Source organism: Botrytis byssoidea (genome assembly GCF_014898295.1).
Source record: "Botrytis byssoidea strain MUCL 94 chromosome Unknown BBYS_009, whole genome shotgun sequence".
In the NCBI taxonomy this organism is placed as follows: domain Eukaryota; kingdom Fungi; phylum Ascomycota; class Leotiomycetes; order Helotiales; family Sclerotiniaceae; genus Botrytis; species Botrytis byssoidea.
Genome location: NW_024065850.1, coordinates 375,018 through 399,032, shown reverse-complemented (window position 1 = coordinate 399,032; position 24,015 = coordinate 375,018). Strand labels below are relative to the sequence as shown.

At 40.9% G+C, this 24,015-nt stretch overlaps 8 protein-coding genes across 8 annotated transcripts; 5 read left to right on the top strand and 3 right to left on the bottom strand.

Moving 5' to 3' along the window:
* Positions 1-725: 725 nt before the first annotated feature.
* Positions 726-3,347, bottom strand: EAE97_005270 (uncharacterized protein; the record flags this gene model as incomplete). Its single annotated transcript, XM_038875782.1, has 1 exon — positions 726-3,347. One exon carries the CDS (start codon positions 3,345-3,347, stop codon positions 726-728), a length of 2,622 nt encoding a protein of 873 aa, XP_038733119.1.
* A 309-nt stretch (positions 3,348-3,656) lies between these two features.
* EAE97_005269 (uncharacterized protein) lies at positions 3,657-4,855 on the top strand. The gene is made up of 4 exons (XM_038875781.1): positions 3,657-3,905; positions 3,960-3,972; positions 4,045-4,506; positions 4,558-4,855. Exons 1-4 carry the CDS (start codon positions 3,723-3,725, stop codon positions 4,719-4,721), a joined length of 822 nt encoding a protein of 273 aa, XP_038733118.1. The 5' UTR covers positions 3,657-3,722; the 3' UTR covers positions 4,722-4,855.
* Positions 4,856-5,907, bottom strand: EAE97_005268 (uncharacterized protein). The gene is made up of 4 exons (XM_038875780.1): positions 5,887-5,907; positions 5,687-5,791; positions 5,499-5,634; positions 4,856-5,444 (listed from the first exon to the last, which is right to left on the bottom strand). The coding sequence occupies exons 2-4, from the start codon at positions 5,726-5,728 to the stop codon at positions 5,185-5,187; spliced, it is 438 nt and encodes a 145-aa protein (XP_038733117.1). The 5' UTR covers positions 5,729-5,791; positions 5,887-5,907; the 3' UTR covers positions 4,856-5,184.
* A 190-nt stretch (positions 5,908-6,097) lies between these two features.
* On the top strand, positions 6,098-6,805 carry EAE97_005267 (uncharacterized protein; the record flags this gene model as incomplete). Its single annotated transcript, XM_038875779.1, has 1 exon — positions 6,098-6,805. One exon carries the CDS (start codon positions 6,098-6,100, stop codon positions 6,803-6,805), a length of 708 nt encoding a protein of 235 aa, XP_038733116.1.
* A 301-nt stretch (positions 6,806-7,106) lies between these two features.
* EAE97_005266 (uncharacterized protein) lies at positions 7,107-7,365 on the top strand (the record flags this gene model as incomplete). The annotated part of the gene is made up of 2 exons (XM_038875778.1): positions 7,107-7,244; positions 7,297-7,365. 2 exons carry the CDS (start codon positions 7,107-7,109, stop codon positions 7,363-7,365), a joined length of 207 nt encoding a protein of 68 aa, XP_038733115.1.
* A 5,367-nt stretch (positions 7,366-12,732) lies between these two features.
* On the top strand, positions 12,733-12,912 carry EAE97_005265 (uncharacterized protein; the record flags this gene model as incomplete). The annotated part of the gene is made up of 1 exon (XM_038875777.1): positions 12,733-12,912. One exon carries the CDS (start codon positions 12,733-12,735, stop codon positions 12,910-12,912), a length of 180 nt encoding a protein of 59 aa, XP_038733114.1.
* Positions 12,913-14,539: 1,627 nt separating this feature from the next.
* EAE97_005264 (uncharacterized protein) lies at positions 14,540-17,545 on the bottom strand (the record flags this gene model as incomplete). Its single annotated transcript, XM_038875776.1, has 1 exon — positions 14,540-17,545. One exon carries the CDS (start codon positions 17,543-17,545, stop codon positions 14,540-14,542), a length of 3,006 nt encoding a protein of 1,001 aa, XP_038733113.1.
* A 2,487-nt stretch (positions 17,546-20,032) lies between these two features.
* Positions 20,033-23,348, top strand: EAE97_005263 (uncharacterized protein). Its single transcript, XM_038875775.1, has 5 exons — positions 20,033-20,682; positions 21,116-21,146; positions 21,199-21,250; positions 21,310-22,721; positions 22,804-23,348. Exons 1-5 carry the CDS (start codon positions 20,377-20,379, stop codon positions 22,896-22,898), a joined length of 1,896 nt encoding a protein of 631 aa, XP_038733112.1. The 5' UTR covers positions 20,033-20,376; the 3' UTR covers positions 22,899-23,348.
* The last annotated feature ends 667 nt before the right edge of the window (positions 23,349-24,015 follow it).

The window sequence follows — 24,015 nt, the reverse complement described above, 5'->3', positions numbered from 1 at the left end:
TCCATCAATCCATCCATCAATCCATCCATCAATCCACATAAAATCCCCACTGCACTCCATAAAACCCTCAGAAAAACATTCCATCAAAACCCCATTTGAAACATGACTTGGTATTCTTGTTTCTGTCCACCAGTTCCAGCGTGTGGGTGTGTGTGCCCCATAAACAAAAACGCCCAAAAACGGAAATACCTACAGAACAACTTGCCTACTACTCAGAGTCCAAACTTAAAGTTCGGTCTAGACCCCGGACTTTGTCTTCTTAGTGATGTATGCTTGCTCGTGCTTGGTTCAAGACTTAAAGCATGCTGTGTTAGTTAACTATCATCTGCAAGGTTCTTCGTTGAGAGATGTTTGCTTTGGTCTGGTTTGATTACTAAAATAGCTCGCCGGTGTTGCATTCGTTCACCCATGAAAACCTTCACGTTGATCACAGATTGATTGAGTTTGATATGTTACGGCTTTGGGCATTATGATAGTTGTACAATAACTTATATTTTAATTACTTGCTTCTGACTACACTGATGATTTACAAGCCCGATATCCAATCCAAGACGGCTCTTTAATAAACCGCACAAAATTCCTCCAAGCCCATTACGCCACATTACCCCTTCATGCTTCTCCACCCACACACCTTGTAGTATGATATCAGCCACAATCGAATCGGAACAGACTGCCGGTTGGATACCGCTACATTCAGTCTTGGCTTTCATGGATTGTTACGAGTTTCAGCGGTACACTTTTCTTGGTACATCATCTGCATAAATGAACACCGAACCTTCGCGTTCCCGAGGCCTCTCTAGAATAGCAGGCCTCTGATTCTCCACTTCATAATATCTCTCTCCTTCTGCTGCAGCAGGCTGATGACTGCGAGGAACTATTTCAGTCGGACGAACGCTAAATTCTCGACGAGGAGGTGCCATAACCTCGCGACGAACTTCAGGGTGAGCGCTTGAAGCATACTCCCTAGAAGCCTCGGGTCGGACACTAGAAAGTCTTCCCACATATTCTCTAGGGACTTCATATCTAATGGCTTCAGGTCGCACGCTTTGTGGTCGAGACAAATACTCACGAGGAGCTTCATCGTAGTGACTGGCTTGACGACGCTCAGGTTGAGCTCTGACTCTAACATATTCTTCGCCTGGTGGTCCCATTGGAGTTGGGCGAACTGAATATTCCCGTTCACGGTACGAGCGATATTCGGGTTGGGCGTACTCTGGCTGTGTAATGACACGTCGTGGGGCAGCAACGATGGGAGAGGCTCTTCTGTATAACACTCCATCCTCTTCAAATGTTTCTACTGGTGGACGAGTAGACATTGTCCTAACGGGGGCACGCTCATAATACAGCTCTCCGTCGTCATGCCTTCTGGCAATTGGAGCAACTGACTGACGCATTGAAGGTGCAGGAGTGGGATCAATATACTCACGGCCATATGCATCAACAATGATCCTAACAGGTTGACGTGGAGGCCCCATTGGAATTGGTGATCTTCTTTCTCTCATAATCGGCGATCGAGACCTTTCGCGATCAGCATCCGGGCGGACACTCATTCTGGATAATACAGGTCGTTCTCTTTCGGCGAAATATCTAGGTTCCTCAATAAGTTGTCGGTCCACGATTGCGTGAGAGCTTTCTCTAACTGGCCGAGAGTATGGTAAAGCATAAACTGGAGACGCTGGTCTTCTTGTATACTGTCCTCCGCTATCAACCCTTTGATACTCGACTTCATCGCGCTCCACACGTTGATATATGGGTTCTGGTCGACGAATCTCTGCATATCGATCTGGGTAACCTCCCTCATAACGCATAGGAGCTCGGACTTCTTCATATCTTTTGGAAGTGGCTTCCGGAATCACCTCAACTGGCTCATATCTAGGCTCATCATAGTTAAGTTCAGACGCGTATTGTCCTGACTGTCGCTGTCTCTTTGGTGGTCGTGGTAAAGGTACAGCAGCAAATGGGGATGGTGAACGGGGTTCTGCCTTGATATACGGAGAATCCGGAGTATCGTTTTGGCCACTATCATTAGCCTTACGCTTCTTCTTCTTTCCTTTCTTCTTCTCCGAAATCTTTGGTCCATTCGGGGAACTTTCTGCACTAGATAAACCTGAGGCTGCATTTCGAAGTGCAGCAACTTGAGGTTGTTGTGCCTCATTGACGGGAAGGGCGTCTCTGAGGATAGGGGGGTCTCTTGCAGTAGCCAATGGTGAGACACGAGCAGGTTGTGGTGCTAGGGGAGATAGATTATGGGCTCGGGTATTCAGTGGTTGCTGCGAATTCATTTGAGATGCCTTTGCTGGGGCCACTCCATCACCCATCTGCTGAGAACCTGCGCTTTCAGAGCCTGTGCTCCTACTGTCTTGAGAAAGATCAACAATGTCCGATACTCTACGAGGTACACCCTTGGAATATGGTGGTTCTTGGACAACCTTTCCTCGAAAGGCATTTGGAGACTGTTGTTCAGCAGAATGATTGTTCTGGATTCCTGATGGGCGGTACTGTGATTGTGAATTTGTCTGAGATTCTAGATGATTATTTTGGGATAGTAGACTACCAGTCATAACCACATCATTGTCTTCAACATTGGGTGTAGGATCAGTTTGAGCTGCCGATTCTTCAATCGAAACCTCACCGCGTACTTGCCCGCTTAGGGTTGGCTTGTGGCTATGCGATGAATTGGATGGCTCAGGGGTATCATGCTGACTAGAATAGAAAGAATTTTCATCAAACGAGTCACTTCCAGCACCCACAGAAGGTTCAACTTCTGGAGCCGTGGCAGGATGAACTATAGCAAGAGCTTTTTGCAAAACTTCGGTAAGATCAAAATTGGGGAGGGATTCAGATGTCTGAAGCAAAGCTTTTTGAGCCAAACGATGTTGGTCCATTTGTTCCCTAAGAGCTCTTTCCAATCTCTGCCTTTGCAATTGTATTTCCGCCTTTATAAGATCATCAGATTTTTCCAACAGAATTGGATTAATCTCTGAAGTTTTCACAGATTTATTAGAAATCGTAGATACAGACTGTTTCGCAATGTGGCTGTTTGCCGCGGCAGCACGATAATTGACTGGTGAATGACTCTTCGAGGATGGTGCCGAGTCGATAGCTGCTTGCGCATTTGCGCGTATTGCTGATGTGTTAGGTGATGATGTATTACGAGCTAGACTGCTCTGTTTTCCCACTCCTACAATATGAGAAGGGACTTTGACGCGAGGATGAGTTCCTGCAAGAACAGCATCTCGAAATGAAATTATCTTCTCGTACTCCCGAATTTCACGAATATTCTCTGTTGTCAGTGTTACACCATTTGTGCCATTGGTCGGCACAAAAGCAACAGCCCCTTGGGCCATGTTTGAAAATAGTGAGCAATTAAATTAATCAACAATAGGAGAAATTGACTTATTGCGTATGCAAGTATTCAGTCTAAGAAAGGAATTGATGATTGACTATAAATGCCAAAGTTGTGTTGTTTGAACGATTATTCGTGTCGATATTTTAAGGAACAAGGTTGAATGTCAAGAAGGTCGAGAAATTATGTCGGCTAGAAAATTAATGGATAGGTGCAGAGTTGTATGACTAAGCGTGGACTCTACCATAGAAATGATACGGCACTCGTACTAAAGTGAATATCCGATCGGCCGGCATCGATGTTCCCCGAATGACTCTTTAGATACATACTATTATAACCCGAACACTCTCCACATTCTCTTAGTTTTTGTTAACCAATGTATAGCATCTTCAAATGTGCTAGAACTCGCACTTTCCTTTCACATCCCACTTACACCATTACTAGAGCAATTAGATCACCAATTACTACTTCCTCTATACCTACCCCTATTAACTCTCATTTCACCACCAACAAGATGGGGGATTCGCGACCTGTCTTCTTCTTTGATATTGATAATTGTGTAAGCTAATACTTATAGTTGATACGCTTTCATGATTGCTAATCTTCTTTACAGCTATATTCTAAGAGTACGAATCTCTCTTTTGCCACATTCACACATTAATCCTCCAATGCATTGACTGACGCAATACACTCCTTAGGTAAAAAGGTTCATGACCACATGACCGATTTGATCGATGTCTATTTCATGAAACACCTTGAGCTTAGTCGAGAGGATGCCTATAAGCTCCATCAAGAATACTACCAAACCTATGGACTCGCCATCGAAGGTCTAGTCCGTCACCACAAGATTGATGCTCTGGAATACAATCGTCAAGTAGACGATGCTGTCCCATTAGAAAGCATTCTTTCAGTGGATCCCAAGCTCCGCAAGCTACTCGAGGACATTGATCGGTCCAAAGTCAAGCTCTGGCTATTCACCAATGCTTATGTTACCCACGGGAAACGTGTTGTGCGTCTACTCGGGGTAGAAGATTTGTTTGAGGGTATGACATACTGTGATTATGCTCAGGAAAAAATGATTTGCAAACCGTACAAAGAATCGTTCGAAAAGGCCATGAGCGAAGCTGGAGTGAAGGAGTTTAAAGATTGTTATTTTGTCGGTAAGTTCTTTGTGAGCCCGATTTTATCGTACTACTACTCACACATCTCAGATGACTCGCTCATAAACTGCGAGGCGGCTTATAAACTTGGTTGGACAGCAGCTCACTTGGTTGAGGAAGGTGTGAAATCGCCTGCTAAGCCCGTAGCGAATTTCCAAATCAGCACTTTGGAAGAGCTGAGAACTGTCTACCCACAGTTTTTCACCACTACATGAAGCACCGATGATGTGACAAGAAGCATTCAACATTCCTTAGGGAAGTAGTTCTCATTAATAAAGTGGACAATAAGAGAGAGACCCACGTTTGTTCTTCCGTAGAATAGACTAGACCAATACATAATACCACACACCTTCGTGAGCCACTTTGAAGTATCTCAATTATCTTCATTTGACAATCTTATAACGCAGTATTCCTATTATCTAAAAGCACACCGGTTTCCATCAGCCAGGGTTGCAGTGGCCACAGTCCTACCGGGTGACAAAACTGTGTGCATATACGAACGTAACGAGCTGAGAACAGTCGACTGTCTAGATTTGTGACACACCGCTCGATTGCAGACTTTTCTATCCTCAACCCCTCATTCTGACCACTTCCATGTTCCTAAACGCCTTGTGCTTACCCAAACGCCAGATTTTGCAGGTATAATATATTCGAATGAAGGGCTCAATAGCTGTCGATTCACGGTCTCTTCACACTCCTTATAACTCCCTCCAACCTAGCCAGAACAGCTTCTTTTTCTTTCAAAGCCTCTTTTCTCCTCTCTTCTTCTTCTTTCAATTCTCGCTCCAATCTTAGGATCGTCTGGTGCTGCTTGGTCTCGCTGTCTTCTAGTCCCGGTAATGCAGATATAAGCACCTCGATTTGCTGCTCCTTGATGATTAGATCCCGTGCTAATTCTAGCTGGCCGTCTTTGAATTTGTCCGCAGGTAATGGCTCTACTATAGTAAAGGGGTGAGTCAAAATTGGCATATGATAGGGGCTGGCAATCTCACAGCCGTCTTCATTTGGCAATGCTTCGCCGGATTCGTCCTTCTTCGTATCTTTTCGGACCATGTCGGTTGGGCTGAGAGTTTGGTAGTCATGGTGCTTGTTAACCCATACGAGCGACGCGACGAATTGAAGAGCGAGCTAAGGTAATGTCAGTGGTTGAACGTGGATGCTTTTTAATAATAAACTAGACCTCATCAATTGCTTCTTGAAGTTGTGTCAATCGATCAGCCATGACTTGTTGCTGATAACGAAAGGGAAATCAGTGTTGTAAGATCTCAAAACCGATGCTCCAGAGCTTACACGAATTGGTGTCAGCCTTGCAGATAATCTTATGCGGGGAGATGACCGTAAAGGGTTTAGCTGAGTAGAGATCATGGACCATAGCCTTACATAATTTCCGGCTTCCGAGCATCGATATCCGAAAAACATTTCACACTGCATAGGTACATGCTCATTCCTGCCGCTCGTCTTTCTTTCCGAAAGAGTGTATGCAGGTACCCAATAAGAGCCCGCTCTTACATCCGTTTTGCATTATTTAGGACGAACTACGCTGTGGAGGATTATGCTAGTCACATGATACCAGCAAACTCAGCCAATCTCCATGTTTTTAGCACGTTCTCATCTGCGTTTCTTGCGATGGGGCAAGCAATCATCACGCAGATATTTTGCAAACAGTGCAACAGCAAATGCGTCTAAAACTAATGCCGAAGTGGATGAAATAGCGTATCCTCACTTACAGAATGCAGAACATCATGATCTGCCCAGTTTTCTAGAATATGCATCACGCAACAACATGGACACAGGCAGTACTACATATGTAGGAACTCATTATGAATATATGGTCAAGCAAGCATTGGAACGATTGGGAATGTCTCTCAGGCAAGTTGGTGGAAGATCAGACTGTGGTATCGATCTTCTTGGAACTTGGTCATTGCCCACAGCTCCCCAACCATTAAAAGTCCTCATACAATGCAAAGCATTTGCGTCCAAAATGAAACCAGCTCAAGCTCGTGAATTAGAAGGCACCTTTGTAGGTGCTCCGCAAGGATGGAGAACATCTAGTGTAATGGCATTTCTGGTTTCGCAGCAAGCAGCAACCAAAGGTGTAAGAGAAGCTCTAGGCAGGAGTCAATGGCCGATGGGTTATGTACTGTGCGGAGCGGATGGAAAGATTATGCAGATGCTGTGGAACCGAAAAGCAGCTGATGAAGGACTTGGAGGCTTAGAAGTTGAGATGCAGTATGCTGGTGGTGATCGGAATGAAAAGGAAGTCATTCTGACACACAAGGGAACGGCTATCAAAAATTGAAACGTTGTTTGACGCGACCAAAGTTAGGCGCACTTTTCGGTAGCAAGACATAAGACGACTCGTTTGCCTCTCAGTTCCGAAAGAAGAACAATCGCTTCAGCAAATAGCTTGTCGTCTTTGTCCTACAGTCGACAAAATTTGGGTTGTGAATACATTTGTGGAGAGGTCCCATGTATCCACTTCTGTTCTTCTCCACAAAGTTCAGCCTGTCTTGCGAACGTTCATTTATCAGCTATTACGACTGATATCACCCACAAGGATTTCTTCTTAGTCGCTACGATACACCTTCTAAGCAACCACGATGTGTTATCAAGTCATCCGATTATTTGAATGTGCTCACCAAAGCCCTTCGATAGACATTCCATGCAAGCAGCCATCAGAAAACTGCGGTGGTATTTTTCTGAGACAGGAGATCGAAGATACGAAAGGAACATGTGAGGTAAACATTGGTTATTGGTTCTTTAGCTTACCATGATCTGACACGATGTTAGAGATGCCAGAAAGCTACGGAGATGAGAGGCCCTGGGACAGAGCCAGAAGATGAGGGCTACTGGTCATGACTCTGGTTCGAAGTGTGGGGAAAAGGACGCTCGATGTGCTCATAACGACGAAAGACTTCTGAAGATTGGGAACTTGTGTTATCCTGGAAGAGTCCAACTCTCAATAACAAACACTGCATCAAACACCCCAAAATAACATTGCGTCTTGGCCTTGGAGATTCTACTTTGATTTGGTGACATGTAATGTTTTCACTTTGCTTTCTATCTATTCATAAGACTTCATCAAGTTTCATAAAGTGTTCTCATTCAGCTCGAATCTTTCTATTGGTGAACGACAGCAAAAAATCTTGACAGCGGTATAGAGATATATCTACATCTCCCCGGCTTTGGTTGACAACCTTGGGGTACACCGCAATAACGAATTCTGCTCCAGCTCTGTCAATCAGTTGTTGAGAACCATTTTGTAGTAGACTAGGTTTTCTCTACGATTTGCTGTCCATGGATATCAAAGATATGCCAGTGCGGGGGTCGCGTCATTGGTGTTTAGTTCATCAAGCTGGTGGTAATAGTCAATTCTAAAAGTCATGAACGAATTCTTTCCGAGTTTTCAAGCCTTCTTGGCCGGGAGAAGCCTTCTTGGCCGGGAGAAGCCTTGCTGACCTGGTAGATTTATCGAAATTGAATATGATGGTTTGGAGGTTGATCTCGTAGACGAAGAACTGGGACACAATGTGGTCGAACAGCTTCAAGTATCAACATTCAGTGTTTACATATAAAGATAATGGGAAATGAAGATGGGTCGATTTTTCACATCTTCTGCTAAGAGAGATGGATTATCAAGCGACCTGTCATTAGTCGGTAGACTTTCAAAAGTATCAGACATCACGCGATGGACAGCCGTTTCTTGAAAGTCGCTGACAGCTGTCAGGGAAATATGAAGAATCGATAGAATTATGATGGATTAAACGAACCAAACACGTTTTCGGAGAAGATAATAGAAGTACTTTATTATTTGGATCACTTTTATGAGAAAAACTTGTCTCAGTAACGCATAGAAATCTTCGTAGATTAAGGTGAAATACAAAATCTAGCAGTAGTGCGACCTCGGCATCCACCTGATCTGTATGGAGTGAGGCATGCTGCTTATGAGGAGAAAGGAACGAGGATTGTGGAACTCAACGAGGCCTTCAGAGAATGTGAATCGTCAGGGGGTGAATCAACATGTCGTCGAACAACATAGACACATTCTCCTAGTTGAACGCTGAGTGACTTCTCAAGGTACTTAAATACACACCACATAGTTCTGTTGTTTGAATTTCCAAATTCAGACAAGAAAGATGAGGATACTACAAGATTTCGCGTCTTGTTTCTCCACTGCTTCTTGATTGTAGTTCATATTTCACGTTCCCAGGAAATGTTGTACACAGTCAGCTCTCGCCAGCAACTCTCGAAAGATTTTCATATTGTCTCTTCAGATGGGTTTTCGTCTGTATTTCTGAACGTGCAGCAACATACATATCAGGTGAGCAATTGACAACAATGAAGTTCAATAATTGAGCTTTTGTACTTCTTCTTGTTTCTTGGAAAGGTTGGCGAAAACAGGATAGAGTTCTGTAGAAAGATTGATTAATCACTAGACCTTAAATTTTTCTTATGGCACATATCAGTGTCGAGATTACTTCTCGGTGTTGACTCCCATGGGAAGAACTCAATTCTTATAAGGCTTTCTCGTTTATTGGATACCACATCCATCCACGAATCCATTCTACAGTAGATGCATGTCTCCTTATCAGAGACTGAGCCGAAAAGAGGAGAAGAATGGTTTGAGATGGATGGTGCCCATAAATACGGCCATATTCAGCTCAAACGAAGCACTTCAGTGCAAAAAGAAATAAAGTTATGGGAAAACCAAAGATCGGGCTATTAATTTTGAGCTATCTGTTGAATGTCTACAAATTGCTAATTGAATTCTCTACGTCTGATATGGATCCAAGTGCCCAGGATATTAAATCTGTAATTCTTTCTATGAGAGAAATGACAGTGACATAAGCATTGATAGATATGTGATAAGTGGCAGTGTAAAACAATTAAACAAAAAGGTAACTTCCGTTGTCAATGATCAATACTGTGGAGCATTTCTCAATAAAACATCACTATTCATTTGTTTCTCTTAATTTATCCTTGAAGTCAGATCATTGCTACTAATTAACACGACGTCTGAGAATAAATTGCTACTCTTTCGACGGCCGCACGAACCTCCAATTACCGCGACCTTTATGATCTTCGGAGATCTTTGGAGAACTTGGGTCTGCAAAGAGAAAGGAGATCCGAAAGATATCAAGTGGTAACTTATAGATGGGAATAGAGAACGGAAATGAAAAGTGGAGGGTAGTAAATCATTCACTATTCACACAAGTACCACTAAATAGGTATGATCACAAGACCCTGTGCATAGATATCTCGAGCACTGGTATCAAGGTAGTAATAGCGATTCAAGTGAATTTGTGTATAGCTAGCTCATCATGTTGAATAGAAATTCATTGCATCCCTTTTCCCAGTAAACGAATTCTATATAATCGCTTAGACGATCATTAGCACTTGATTCTTACATACTTGGGTATTATACCAGAGGACTGTGTTGTACTCAAGAACCCTATCGAGAATATAATTATAGAGGTGGTGGTATATTTGATGTGAATGAACAAATATGAATTTTCTCTTTTCAATAGACAATTTCTTTAAAATTAAATAAGCATAAGATTTCACGTTGAGTGCAGATACGAAAATGTTTTATCATCGAAGGATCCACAAACTTTATTGCCTAAAGTTTAGTAAACTTCATCGGCGGCATTTGAGAATGGCAGCTATACTATGATATCTCACCGTGTCAAAAGTTTGTATGTGGACGCAGATCGCGCATATCTTAATACGCTTGTGCGAAAGACGATAGCCAGTCATGTCTGGTGTCTGGAATTCCATAGGTTTTGGTTGAATGATACGTGGAAAGTTCCCTCAGTAATAGAAATGCCAGTCCAAGTGAGCATTGTTTACTTTATAAGAGCGAAACATGAGAAAGAAGAACACGAATCTTAGAACACCTGGGTGATAAGGGTTTACTTTTGAAGTGAAAATGGGTGTATATATGAAGATTTGTATGTGAATCATTGTATGGTGAGTCTGATGAGAGGTACAAGAGTTAATTACAACAGGTACCCAGGCGTTGAACGTGTTTCACAAAAGTTTTCATAAGTAAGATCTCTGTGATCGAAAGAGGTTGGAAATCGATCTAGGAGAGAATGCTGTGAGAGATGCAAGTACGCAGGGAATTCTGACTAAGTCTTCTGTTACTACGTAGGAAAAGTCACTGAAGACCAACTCGAATGTGAGGAGGAAATTCGAATACGGGTACAAACTTAAAGCTTCACTATGTTAGACACCATCCCGCACAATCACATAAGTATCGTTTATGTCATACACCATCGATTTTATGTGGTTGGTACTGAAAGTGACAAGACGACAACGAGTGTAGATCAAGATGCACAACAACAAGAACTCTCATTCTTCAAACACAAAACCCGAGCCAGAAACTAACTCCGGCTTCTTCAAAGGCTTCACCAGCAGGAATGCTAGCTTGAAAGTCACCTTGAGGGGCTTCCTCGTCGGTTTAGACTCTATGATTGTTAACTTGGACAACATATTATAGCCTTTTATATGTTTCTTGTAGTCATTCGAAGAAACCTAGGTGAATATCCGAGAATGCGAAGTAAAGGTTTGGTAGCTTACTTAATTAGGTAGGTATATATGAGCACGAAAATCATATTCAAAGTTCCAAAACTTGTAAGATTATCTCTGATGGAGGATCTTTATGGCTTGAATCTTTTGCCAATTGAGATAGCACACCAGATACTTCGAAGGAGAATAGCACCGAGGTGTGAATTTTACACGCGATTTGTGCGGCTATTGCGGTTCATGTGAAGTTCAGGTAGATGAAAGTACGCGAATGGAATGATAATGAATCCCGATATGACATAAAGTAACAACAAAATTGTATAACAATGATAGTGCTTGAACCTCTATCAATCGAAAGCATGGCTAAGCGGATATCTAAGGGTCTATATCAACTTTTCTATAGGTCCATCATCAAAGTTAGCACATTGTATGCCATTTCGCGCCTCTCAATATGAATCTTATGTTGGGAAACACAGTTCAAAGTCTGAAAAGCTTCCGATGTATCTACTACTTATACCGATGCGCAGGGAACAATTAGTGAATAGAGTTCCACTTCAAACTATTTGTCGGGACATCGATCATGTGATCAAAGAGGGCACTGTATTAGCTAGCGTCGCGCTAGTTCTACCCTATATTTAGTACTAGCTTCCCATAGATAATAATGATCAAGAACGAATACAACCACATAGATCTAAGTACTTACACTTATCAACCAAGTTGATACCAACACTATTGAACGAGTCAAGGAGGAACCCAATCCATATATGCATGTGAATCATAAAAAGACAGACTAGATCTAGCGATCCAGTGAGGAGAAGCCAAACTAACAAATTGTTGAGTCTATGAATCGTATTAAAGGTATGTACTTCGAAAATTTATCTTAGATCTCGATTTCCGTGTATATAATATACAAGAAAGAGACACGACTTCCTGCGAATCATGGAAACCAAGAGAAATGGAACTTGATAAAAATGTGTGTTTCTCGTGCTTTGATCATTCTCATCTGCAAGAAATGTAGCAATTCCTAATTGAACGTTGAGCTTGACGAGTGCTCTAGGTGTTGAATTCTAACCGTATTGTTACGACTTCTTGCTATTGTTCCTCATCATCATCGTTATCATCATTTTCCGTCACCAAAAGTTTTCATACATCTGAACTACCCGCGCCAAAGAGAAGCTTTCGATAATAATTGTGCAAAGCCGTACAAGAATAATCTTCTCAGCTCTATCGTAATGAACCTCGCAACAATTCTTTCTCCCTTAGTTTCTTGACGTTACTGTTCCTTGTCTTGTTCGTAGCCATCCTACCATCTCAACGATTGAGAATTTATAACAGAGTTAGTAGAATAAAGACACTGAAGAAGTGAATCCAAACAAATCAGAAGCAATCCTCAATTTCAGGAACATAAGTAGAGGAAGTGAATATACTCCTTTCTGTCTCTATATATAAGCTTCCATTCCCGTATGCCAGTTTCGACAGAAACACAGGCAGCCATGAATTCATTCAATATGAAGGACGTTAGAATCTCAGCCCCTTTGGAGCTACAAAGGCTAAGTCCTTAGATTGTATCTCAGGGAATCTTGTACATCTCCAGGGAAGTTCCGTTAGATAAACGCACATTAAAGGATAAATTGAGACGACGATGAAAATGTTCCAAGCGAAGACAGCAAGAAACACAGAGTACTTTTGTCCAACAATATGACAACACATGCATGGAATACACAGCGCAATGTGCCTCCCCCAGTAGGTACCTATACCAAGAACCGCAAACCAATCAACCGGATCGTCTTGAAGCCGGTTTCTGAAATGTCGTCACCACGCTTGCTCGCGAAATTGCTTCGACCACTTTCAGTTATCTTAAAGAAAGCAGGAAGATGAAGTTCATCTCATAAAGCCACAAATTCAGTCAAGCCTCAATCAAGCGAACTCTTCTTCCAACTCGCGCCTTCTTCCTCTTATCATTCACATCGCCATTTCATTTTCCCACCCTAAATTATTCACTCACATGATTATAAGATATGTCCTCATCACTCTGAAACCCCCTCCCCTAACCCCAAAGAAGCCGAGCTCCCCTCCACATCCCCCTCCACCCTCCACCCAACTCGTATAACCCAGCTTCCCTAAGCGAGCCCCTTCCTTCAACCTCTCCTTCACCAATAAATAAATACCTCCCCACCCCCCACCCCCCACCCACCACAATTCTCCCCAGCCACAAAATATCGAAACTTTCATATGGACTTATGACGCTATCTCAACCGCAGATTCCGAATACCAGAATATGGTGTTCTTGGAAGTGGGTGTGGTATGTATGTATGTACTAGGTACCTAAGTAGTGTTAATTGAATTCTAATTCACGGGAGAGGATATATCGTATATGGTATACAGTGCACAAAGAACAACAAAAACGACAGAAACGATACCAACAATACCAACAATACCAACCTATCAAAAACAACAGCAAAACAGCAAAACACCAATCGCCCTATTCGTATTATATTCTATAGACGAGAAGTAAGACCCCGTCGAAAAACTAACCACAAACCCCGACCCCCTGTTGCTGCATCCCATCTGCAAATGAGGTGAGAAAATACCGATTTATCATCTCTCATCTCCCATCCTCCATCTCCCATCCTCATCCTCCAATAATCATCAAATAGGAGGAAATGGAAGGAAAGACGCAAGAGTTAACGTCACAAAAACACATGTGAATATCCCAAAGCAAATGGTGGAGTAAATACCTAGGTTAGGTAGGTAGTATTTCGTATAAAAGCTAAGGATTCACGAGATATTTTTCTTAGGGAGACGGAACGGAATGTGAGATGGTGGTACGATACAGATGTGATTCTCATTTATATTCCGAGTCGATGAAGAGTTGAGGCCTCGGCTTATCGCACACCCCCTTATTTCATAACAAAATCCCTACGAAAAAGCTGTTTTTCTATATAAACTAATTTCTTTAATTATTTCATTAATTATTGAACAATTGATTTGAAAATGTAAAATATAAGAGATATTAATATTTTAATTCTAAGAAAATAAATAAAATATTTTTAATAATTTTTTGAAAAGAATTATAGATTTTTAAAATTGAAATTTTTCAAAAATTATCATATATAACACTTTTCCTATACAAAAAAATCGATTTTTTTTGAAAAATTTGAAAGTTTTGATTTCAAAAACCTATAACTCTATCAAAAATATTATTAAAAATATTTCACTCATTTTTTTGAATTATTTTATTGAATTATTATTACACATATCAATTTCAATAATTTATTTCATTTATTAATTGAAATAATATATAGTTCAAAGGTTGAAGAAATGAGGGTTTTTGGTGTGTTTTCGCTTAGTGTACGATAAGCCGGGGCCTCAACTCTTACAATACTATGTATGTATGTATGTATGTTATATTCATGATTCATTACCTCTTCCGCGGTTCTTGATACGATACAAGTAAGAGTAGCAATACCAATTCAATACTATGCAACCCCATTTCCCACAAACATTACAAACCTCTCATCAACTCCCCAATCGTAATTGGTTTCCTAACCGCATTTGAGAATCCCTCATGAAACGTAACCCACACTTTCTTTTCCGGCACTTTCTTCTCTCCAACCCCTCTATTCTCTCCCGCTCCCACATCCCCTTTCCTCCCCACCCCTCTATCTTCCAACACCCTCCCAAAGAAATCCTTCTTAATCTCATTCCCGGTTCCCACCCCCAGAATCTTCTTCTCACTCTTCCCCTTCCCAAACTTCCCCTTCTCAAAAGAATATTCCTCATCCCCTCCATCCACATTCCCCATCTTAAACCTCGCCTGCCTCGCCTTATTCTCGCGCACAATAATATTTTTCTGATATTCCTGATCCAAAACCTGTCTCACCGCATATCTCACATTCGTCGCATCATTTTTGATCGGCGATGTCAAAAACGTAACCAGCGTATCAAGAGGAGGTTCCATCCTATAAACCCACTCACTCGCACCCCATTTCGCGCCTACATCACTACCCTCCAACCTTCCTCTCTCATATATTACACCGATTTCGCTCATAACATCTACAGCTCTCTTAACCATTCTTTTTTCAGAATCCTTGCGTACACTGGCTACACCTTTCGTTTCGCCGCTTCCTCCCACTATGATAGGTTTGACTTCTGGACTTATCATACGTACAACATAAGGCAACAGATCCATAGCAATATCCTCGCAACTTCTAAAACTTCTCAGAAGTTTCGCGTCAAGTTGAGATTGTAGTTCCTGAATCGTGCTTCTGTTTAGCTTCTCCATTTCAAAGGCCGAGAAATCAGCACGTGGGCCGGTAAATGGTAAGGGCTCTGCTTCCGGTTCAGCATCTTCTTCGTTTTTACTCCATTTTTTGTTTGGTTGGTTGTCAGAACGGAAATAGTGACGAGCTGGCGATGCAAATAGATGATGCCATGCTAGAACTGGTTGAGTAAGATAGCCAGCCAATTCCCATTCCTGACCCGAAAAGACGCGTGATGAGCAACTATCATGAAAATGTAGCCATTCGTAAGCAGCGTCTGGTTTAGAAAGTATCGAGTCATCATTGAAGGGCTGGTTAGGATATTCACCAAAGATATCGGTCATGATCCTATCAGTATCACCACTAGTCTCGATCATGGAACCAAGGCGCTCCATACCAGCTTTCCGAGCAAGTTCAGCAACACCAAGCTGCGTTTTTGGCCCTGTATCAAATGCGTCGTCTGGTACTATGTTTTTAAAACTTGTTGGCCTGGGGAAACCAGCACCTTCCAGGAACACACGGTTCACAACTTCTTTGACACCTCCCCGTCCAACAGCCCGAGATCCACCTCCACCATGAGATAGATCACCAGTCATGTTCTGTTCGACCCATTTTCTAGTTAAGCGAGGTCTTTCGCCTTTAGATTCGGTTCTGAGTTTCCCTGCTGCCCATTCTCCTACTACCAAAATGCTTCGTAGGTCGCCTTCACCAGTTCCTTCAGCCCCCTGTTTAGTATCCATCGGACTTATTCCCCACGTTGCTTCACATAATCGGCGAATAGCGTCACCATCACAGGATACTCCTTCCTTCTCAAAAACTGTCTGCATTCGCTGAACAACAGCATCCAACGGTGGCTTTCGGATATGTATAATTTCGGCGAAACTGGAATTGCGTAGCGGTCTCAAAGATGGATGATATACATCGTTACAAACCAAAATCAAAGGTCTCAGAAGTCGAAAATCATCACCTTTCTTTTTCTTGGAGTAATTGGTATTCGTACCCACTGTCGAAGAATTCTTTTGATCCAGAAGTACCAAATCAATTAGAGCCTTGATGAATCCACCCTCACCCGATCCACCAGCACCTCCTACAACCCCATCGACTTCATCAACAACCACACAAAGTGGGTGGGCGTTCTTCGATACATGTCCAGATTTCGATGTAACGGTCGAACCAGTCTTGACGTTTTCCGTGCCAACACTTGTTCGAATTCGACCTTTTACTACATCTCGACTTCGTTCATCACTAGCGTTGATTTCCATAACTTCATAACCAGCTTGCCTAGCACAAACATGTGCTAAAGTAGTTTTACCAAGACCAGGAGGTCCCGTAAGCAAAAGGATTTTGCGATGAGGCTTTTCATCATCTGGTTCCCCGAACTTCTTCGTTGGTGCAACTTTAGGTTTTCCGGATTTAGGGAATACAATAGGATCCCACGCTTTGAGCCATCGGAGTACCTGACGGTGCGTGCGATCGTCTCCACAAAGTTCCATGAAATGTCTTGCCCTATATTTTTCAGTCCACATTAATGTCTTGCGCGGTTTCTTCCCTACAAGATTCTCAATTGAGGGTATGATTTCATTCCTGGTCTCAGCTTTACTTGATTCCTTTGCCTTAGTTTCCTTTGAAGCTTCCTCAACCAACTCAGATATGTTTATCCCATAGTAACTCTTCTTTGCTTTTCCTGCCTTTGTCACAGATCTAGCTGCTACCAGTTTCTCAAACGATATAGGTGCAGCCTTCTTCTTGAGGTTTATTGAGAAAGACTTCCCTGAGCATGTTTGTATGTTTCCAGCTTTTCTCGTTATGTTATTCATGAAGACTGGTAACGTGGATGTATTGATGTTACTCCCAGTGGAATTTGTTGAAAGTTCGAAGGCAGGTTTAGGCAATTGTGTGTCTCGCGAAGCCCCCACCACTGAATCTTCCTCGTTTTCCTCATCAGATTCGTCAATCATGAAACCACTGACAGTTTGGCGTGGCCCTGTCCTTGAAGGTTGTATCTCCTTTGCGAGGTCTTTTTGTGATTCTTCTTCCAGTATGGTAATGGGATCAGTGGGTTTCTCAGTCATCTGCCTCTTTGCCGCAGGTTGTTCAAAGTCTTCCTCAATATCTGAGCCATCATCTAACAGAAACCCTCGGACGTTGAGTGGCTTTCTAAGGCCCGACGCCTTTGTTGGATGTGGCCTTTTCATTGGAGGTGGTGAGGAACTTTGAGGGTATTCAATTGGCGATGATACTAGCGGCATCTTGAGATTCGGCGGGGAGGAAGGTATAAAGAAGGAATGTTGCTGCTTCGAGGAAGTTATTCGGACTGGTGATTCTTCAGGGAAATAAGCATTATAATTCCCAAAGTCTTTTAAGGAAAGGCAGATTTCTAACCCTGAATATGATCTGCCTCACTTCGAAAAACCTCTGCGACTTTCCAAGCTCTATGTTGAGTGACTTCCTTTTCACTATTCTTTCTAAGCCGAGTTTCCTCTTCAAGTGAATGTAAAGCTTCGAATTCGTCCGATTTAATGTTTGATAGTAGATGCAACGGGTTGAATGAAATCTCCCAATCGTCAATCGTCGAGTAATGCTGGATCAGATGTTGGAGGTAAATCTGGGGTTGACGTAAATTCCATTGAATTATTCAAGCAATTTTTAAGATACGTTAACGTTATAGATTTAATTAATCAGTTCCATACCTGATTGAGTCCGTACTTCGAATTCCTTATCGAAAAGCGCGAACAACGCGTGGGTGGATACGCGACGTGAAAGTATGCTAGGCACGTGCGCGTTAGGTACATACCATTGTATCTACCAGTAGGACCCCTGATATTACATAATCAGGATTATACGAGCACCAGTGGGTGCACGGACTCACGGGACAGTCTGTATAGCTTCAAAAAACCCAAAATGAGATAATATTACAACTAAATAGCTAATAACTATCACAATTTTGATTATACACAGCTCCCATTTGTATCAATTATAATCCTATATCTATTAAATAATTCTATATATCTTTTTTGAATTTTCTTTTATATAATTTTATTTTATTTATTTTATATAATCTCTTTTAATTTATTTAATATTTTTTATTATCTTTTTTGAATTTATTATTTTAATATATTCCAAATACTCTTTATTAGATTCAGATTAAGTGAATTAAAGAAATGAGATAGATTTTCAATATTATATATATCTCTAAGTTCTTATATAAAACTATATTTGATAAAACTATAAGAATTATTATTATTCTTTATTAAAAGCTATTTATATATAGAATCTTTTATCTATAACTTCTTAATCACTTTTATATAAACTGGGAATAGTTATTTAATATAATATTCCTAGATTATAGTATTACCCTGAGATTTGATATTCTTGAAATACGGTTTTTTAATTTCCTATATATAAATACACTTCTTATAAAAATCACAACTTTCAGTCTTAGAATATATCCTAAATTTAGATTCAAGTTTAGATTTATCTGTATATTCCTCCTTATTATAATAGAATTCAAGATTTTCAGCTTTTTTTTCGAAAATAATCTATATTCCATAATAGATTTTATTATTCTTTAATAAAGAATATTCTATTATATTTTCTAGTTTATATTGAATTTCAGCTTTTCTTAAGATCTTTTCTTTCCTTATAAAAGCAGAATCTATATATATTTCATTTATATATATAATATATTTCCAAAATCCTTTTATAATATTATATTTATATATATTATCAAATATAATACATTCTCTATACTATTAATTATTAATATGTTTTTCTAAATAAACAGCTTTGTAATATTAACCTTGATTTATAAATCTCTTTAGATTTTTTTATAAAAAGTATTATTTAATTCTTAATTTGAAGTATTTAATTATTATTTTATAAAATTCAGTTTATAGCTTATTTCGAGAGAGCAAAACAAATATTTTACAAGTGACCTTATTGATTAATATAGATCCCCCTAGATTCTTTAAGAACTTACAAATCTACCTATAGATTTACCTTTCTAATATATCTCTTTTTTGAAGCTATCAATAACTTATAGAATTTGATATATCTAATCAAATAGAAATAGAATATACATTTTCTTTTATATAGTATTAATTAAATTCATTAAAAAAATGCGATTTTTTTAATGAATTATATTTTCTATATAATTCATTATTAATAGAAGTAATCTTATATTTAATTAATTATATATTGAATAGCATTTTGAAATTGAATTGATTATATATATTTTGAATTGTTTATTTTGAGGCTATTTTCAAAAAACGTGTGTCCCGTGAGTCCGTGCACCCACTGGTGGAGCACTGGCGGAGAAATGGAATGGAATGGTTCATGCAATTAAACGGAACCTTGCGATCGGTGGTCGGTGGTCGGAGATAGACAAGGAAGCCTTCTTCTTCTACCAATTGGTACGACAGGAAGCAAACATTGACATTCTTCTCCTATTGGTATATATATATATATATGTACATCCATCCATACGTTTGATATATATCTATGCATACCTAGGTCAAGAAACCTCTTGCTCAGTCTTATAAATTGGCAATGGTAATGTCAATGTCAATGACAATGACAATGACAATGATTATCTCGTGACCTTATATCTTATTTTATATCTTGTTTTAACTATGTTTTCTTTGATATAGTCACGTGAAAGCTCTCTTTCTCTCAATTGAAATCATTACCAGATACCTACCCACCCACCCACTATCTATCTATTTATCTACCACCTACATCCATGCATCTCATTGACTAGGAATTCTTTCACCTTCCCATGCTCAATTTCCCCGCTTTTTGCTTATTCAGGAAGCAAATCACTTGACCCGCGTCCCTGTCCCTACTCAGTCGTCGAGTCCAGCTTTCCCAATCCAATCCAATCCAATCCAATCCATTATTATTCGTATTCCCGAACAATCAATCGCATTCTCGCCTGCGCTCTTGTTCCTTTCTTATTTCCATCAACCAACCGACCAGTTCCCACTCCTTGTATATTGATATAGACCCATTGAGCCAAGCTACCGTCACTGAATAATACAAACAGGGGGAACTCAGAAACTCTGCAATTCGGTTCCTTGAGATGGATCAAAGAAGTGTACCTATTGACCCTATTGGTCCTATTGGCTCTATTGGCTCTATTGGCTCTCCTGGACCCAACGGACCCAATGGACCTATGGGACCTATCTCCCCCGCATTCGTATACAATGGGACAATTACATACGCTTCAACAACATCCCCAACAGTTACGGATACCACTTTCAATGCATCTCGAGTAACAAGTCCAATACAAAGGGAGGATGGCCTGACAACGGAACCCCCTAAGAAGAGACAAAAGCGTAATAAGCCTACCTTATCATGTGTTGAATGTGTAGAACGTAAAACAAAGGTTAGTTGTACTCTGCACTCTGCAATGTCTTTTTCGACTCTTGAATTCCAATGACATATATGATCGAATTCTAAGCAAAGTTGCTTCTACGTTCTACATTCTACGTTCTACTTACTATATATATACATACTGCACTATATGTGGGTGGGTTATCTTGGTCAAAGTTGAACATATTACGATTCTGTTCCCGAGTCTTGAATCATTTCGATGGGTCATGCAATTACAATTACATCGGAGAATATGGGAAAGGATGTCATTCTCCCGGTCGTACTGCTGTAACCCACCTGAGGATCCACCTCCGCACCTATTATGATCCCACCTTATCTTTTACCTTTTTGTGATATTATGTATCATTCACAAAGTTTATTGCTTTAGCTCTGAACACTCCCATTTGTCTAGTAATTTATCGAAATGCATATTAATTTATATCTAGTGTGATAGGGGTCGGCCAAATTGTCTTGCATGTAAGTATCAGTATGTTTCAATCTAGAGAAACTATCATAACATAACGTTTAGGTATTAAGCGACAATCACAGTGCGTATATCATCCAACAGCAAACATATTAGAGTTAGTATTACCATGATATTGATATCTTCTGTAGAATACCTATCTAACATTATCTTTAGGGAGACAAACAGGACAACTGCAAATGCTCGACGTATGACCAAACCTCCAAAGAAGTTGGGTCCTGGAGCAGGAAATCTTGTCGAACGACCAAGACAAGCACCAGATCCAAGCGAGAGGAGTGCATCCAGGGGCTCCGTTTCTTCATCCACCGGTCTGCTTTCTAATGTACCTTACTCGCACCCAAAAGCCTCGAATGTTTTTGGTATTGGCTCAGAGCATCCTTTTGCAAATTATTGGACATGTCAAGGAGGACTTCCGGAAGTGATTTCGGTGTTACCAGCCAAGGACCAAGCAGACATCTTGATGGAGCGATATTTCGAATGTGTCGATCCTGTTTATCCTATGCTCCACAGACAAACTTTTTATGCCGATTATGAGCATTTCTGGTCATTAGCAGGTCCCGAGAGAGATAGAACAGATGCTGCTCTAGTTGCTATGATCTTCTCCATGATAGCTTTGGGGACCCAATTTGTCAACAACTCCCCGCCAAAAGAACGACAACAAACTGCCGAGTTTTATGTATCTGCCGCTCATCAATCGCTTCGCCTCGGTTCATATCTTAATAAAGCATCGATGCGCTCAATTCAAGCGATGGTTCTTATCACATACTTCCTCATCAACGACAATCATGCTTCTGATGGGTGGGCATTCGCCGGTATACTCATTCGACAATCTTATGCTATGGGCCTCCATCGCGATCCTAACATTGTCACTCCAAATGCATCAATCTTTGACAAACAACAACGTCGAAAACTTTGGCAAGCAGTCCTGCTCCAAGATACCTTCCTCACTGTTCTACTTTCTCTCCCACCAAGCGCAACACATACAGACGTCAACGTAGAAGACCTCATCGATGATTCCGGCTCCATCGCTAACTGCGATCCAAACGACACGGCTTATATTCGTGGATGTTGGACTCTCGCCAACCTCGTACAAGAAAGCATTTGCTCTCCCCGCTCGCTAGACCTCCCCATCTGTCCCACCGCCCGCCAAAAACACAAACTCATTTCCGATTTCAAAGCCGTCTATCGTTCTTTCCCAGACGTCTTTCGCTCCTGGAACCGCGATTCTATTGCCATAGTAGCAGAAACTAACAAGCGTCTTGTACGACAAACACTCTTCTTGACGAGTAATTACTTCCATAATGTGATGTTACTCCATTCAAGCGAAAGTCCGGAAGTCCAACCAGATGTCCGCGGAACTTTAAATGCGGCCCACGAAGCTATCGGCGCTTTTTTCCTCCTTTATGAACTCTTCGAGAGCGAAAGTAAGGTTTGGTGGGTTTTTAATCATCGCGCATTTTTGGAATGTATGATGATTGGAAATACGTTGCAGGAAGTGGGCAAAGATGAAGATGGAGCGGAGAAATTGGGGAAAGATTCATTGTTTGTTAGAGCTAAGGGGGATATTGGTAGGTTTCTTTTTCTCCTCTTCTGTTTTTTGTCGCTTAGAGAGTTATTCCTGGATGAGTGTGCATGCTGACAATCAAATAGTCCGCATGATCGATATCATGACCAAAATCGGCGACGGAGATAATGGCTCACAAGTCGCGCGTACGAGAGTCCAGGTTCTGAGTGATTATGTGTGAATGCCTTCTTCGTTTCCTTCCTTGGTTCAAAATGGTTTTAGCTTTTCCCTAGATTGTTGGATTGCTGGGGGAGAAGGCTGTGTGAGTGTGAGTGAGTGAGTGAGTAGGTGTGTCAATAAGTAGATGGGAGATGAAAGATGAGAATGAGAATGAGAAGAGAGAGAGAAGCAATGGAAAAGAGAACACCTGGTAGTTATGCGAGTGCGAATTGTCAATACGGATGCGGATGCGGATACGAATATAGAGTCAGGAGGCTCGTGTAGATATACAGATTAAGTAGGATAGGGTAGTTGGGATAGGTTAGATAGGATAAGATAGAATAGGATAGGATTAGGAATGATTGAGTAAGTGAGTCAGATAGGGAAGTGTTTCAGGATTGAATATGATGGAATGGATCATAAGATAGACGAGGAATGAATAGTTATGCAGATACTGTATACAATATGGTATTCATTCTACCTTTACATTTCACATTTCACATCTCATGTCACACATCACATCACACCACATTACATATCCCATCTCAAAAATCTAATAACCCGTCAAGAAACACAACGTAATTATGATACCTAGGTAGGTAATTCCTCACTGCCCCGTACCAATTTTCCATCCCCTCGTACTCACTCGTCCATATAATCTTTTCTTCTCATCACATCTCAAGCCATCTCATAATTCTTCTATGTCCCTACCTAGTAATCTGTAGAAAAAAACTATAAACAGTTCCTCACTGCCATCTTCTTTCAAATCCAGCCCTGTTTAGCCTTATGCTTTTCCACTATTCCACTATCCCAGCACCATCTCCCCTCTCCATTTCTTGCTCTCACCCACCCACATCCATTCGCCCGTCTTTTCCTCCAACGAATGTTCTAGGGAAGAGGGCATGGCAGCTCTTCAAAAAGAAACTCCGAGTGCCATCTGTCCAGCTCAGCTCTGCTAAAGAAAGAACATTTTAAGAAACAAAATTGATTCAACCCCATGCTCACTTCTTTCCTCCCAAATCCTGTGTATATCATCTCGCATCGTATCGTATTGTAACAACATAAGTGATGAATAGATACGTGTTGGAATGGCGGAAAATCGTTTCGTAGACTTTAATGACACTACCATCAGTCTTCTT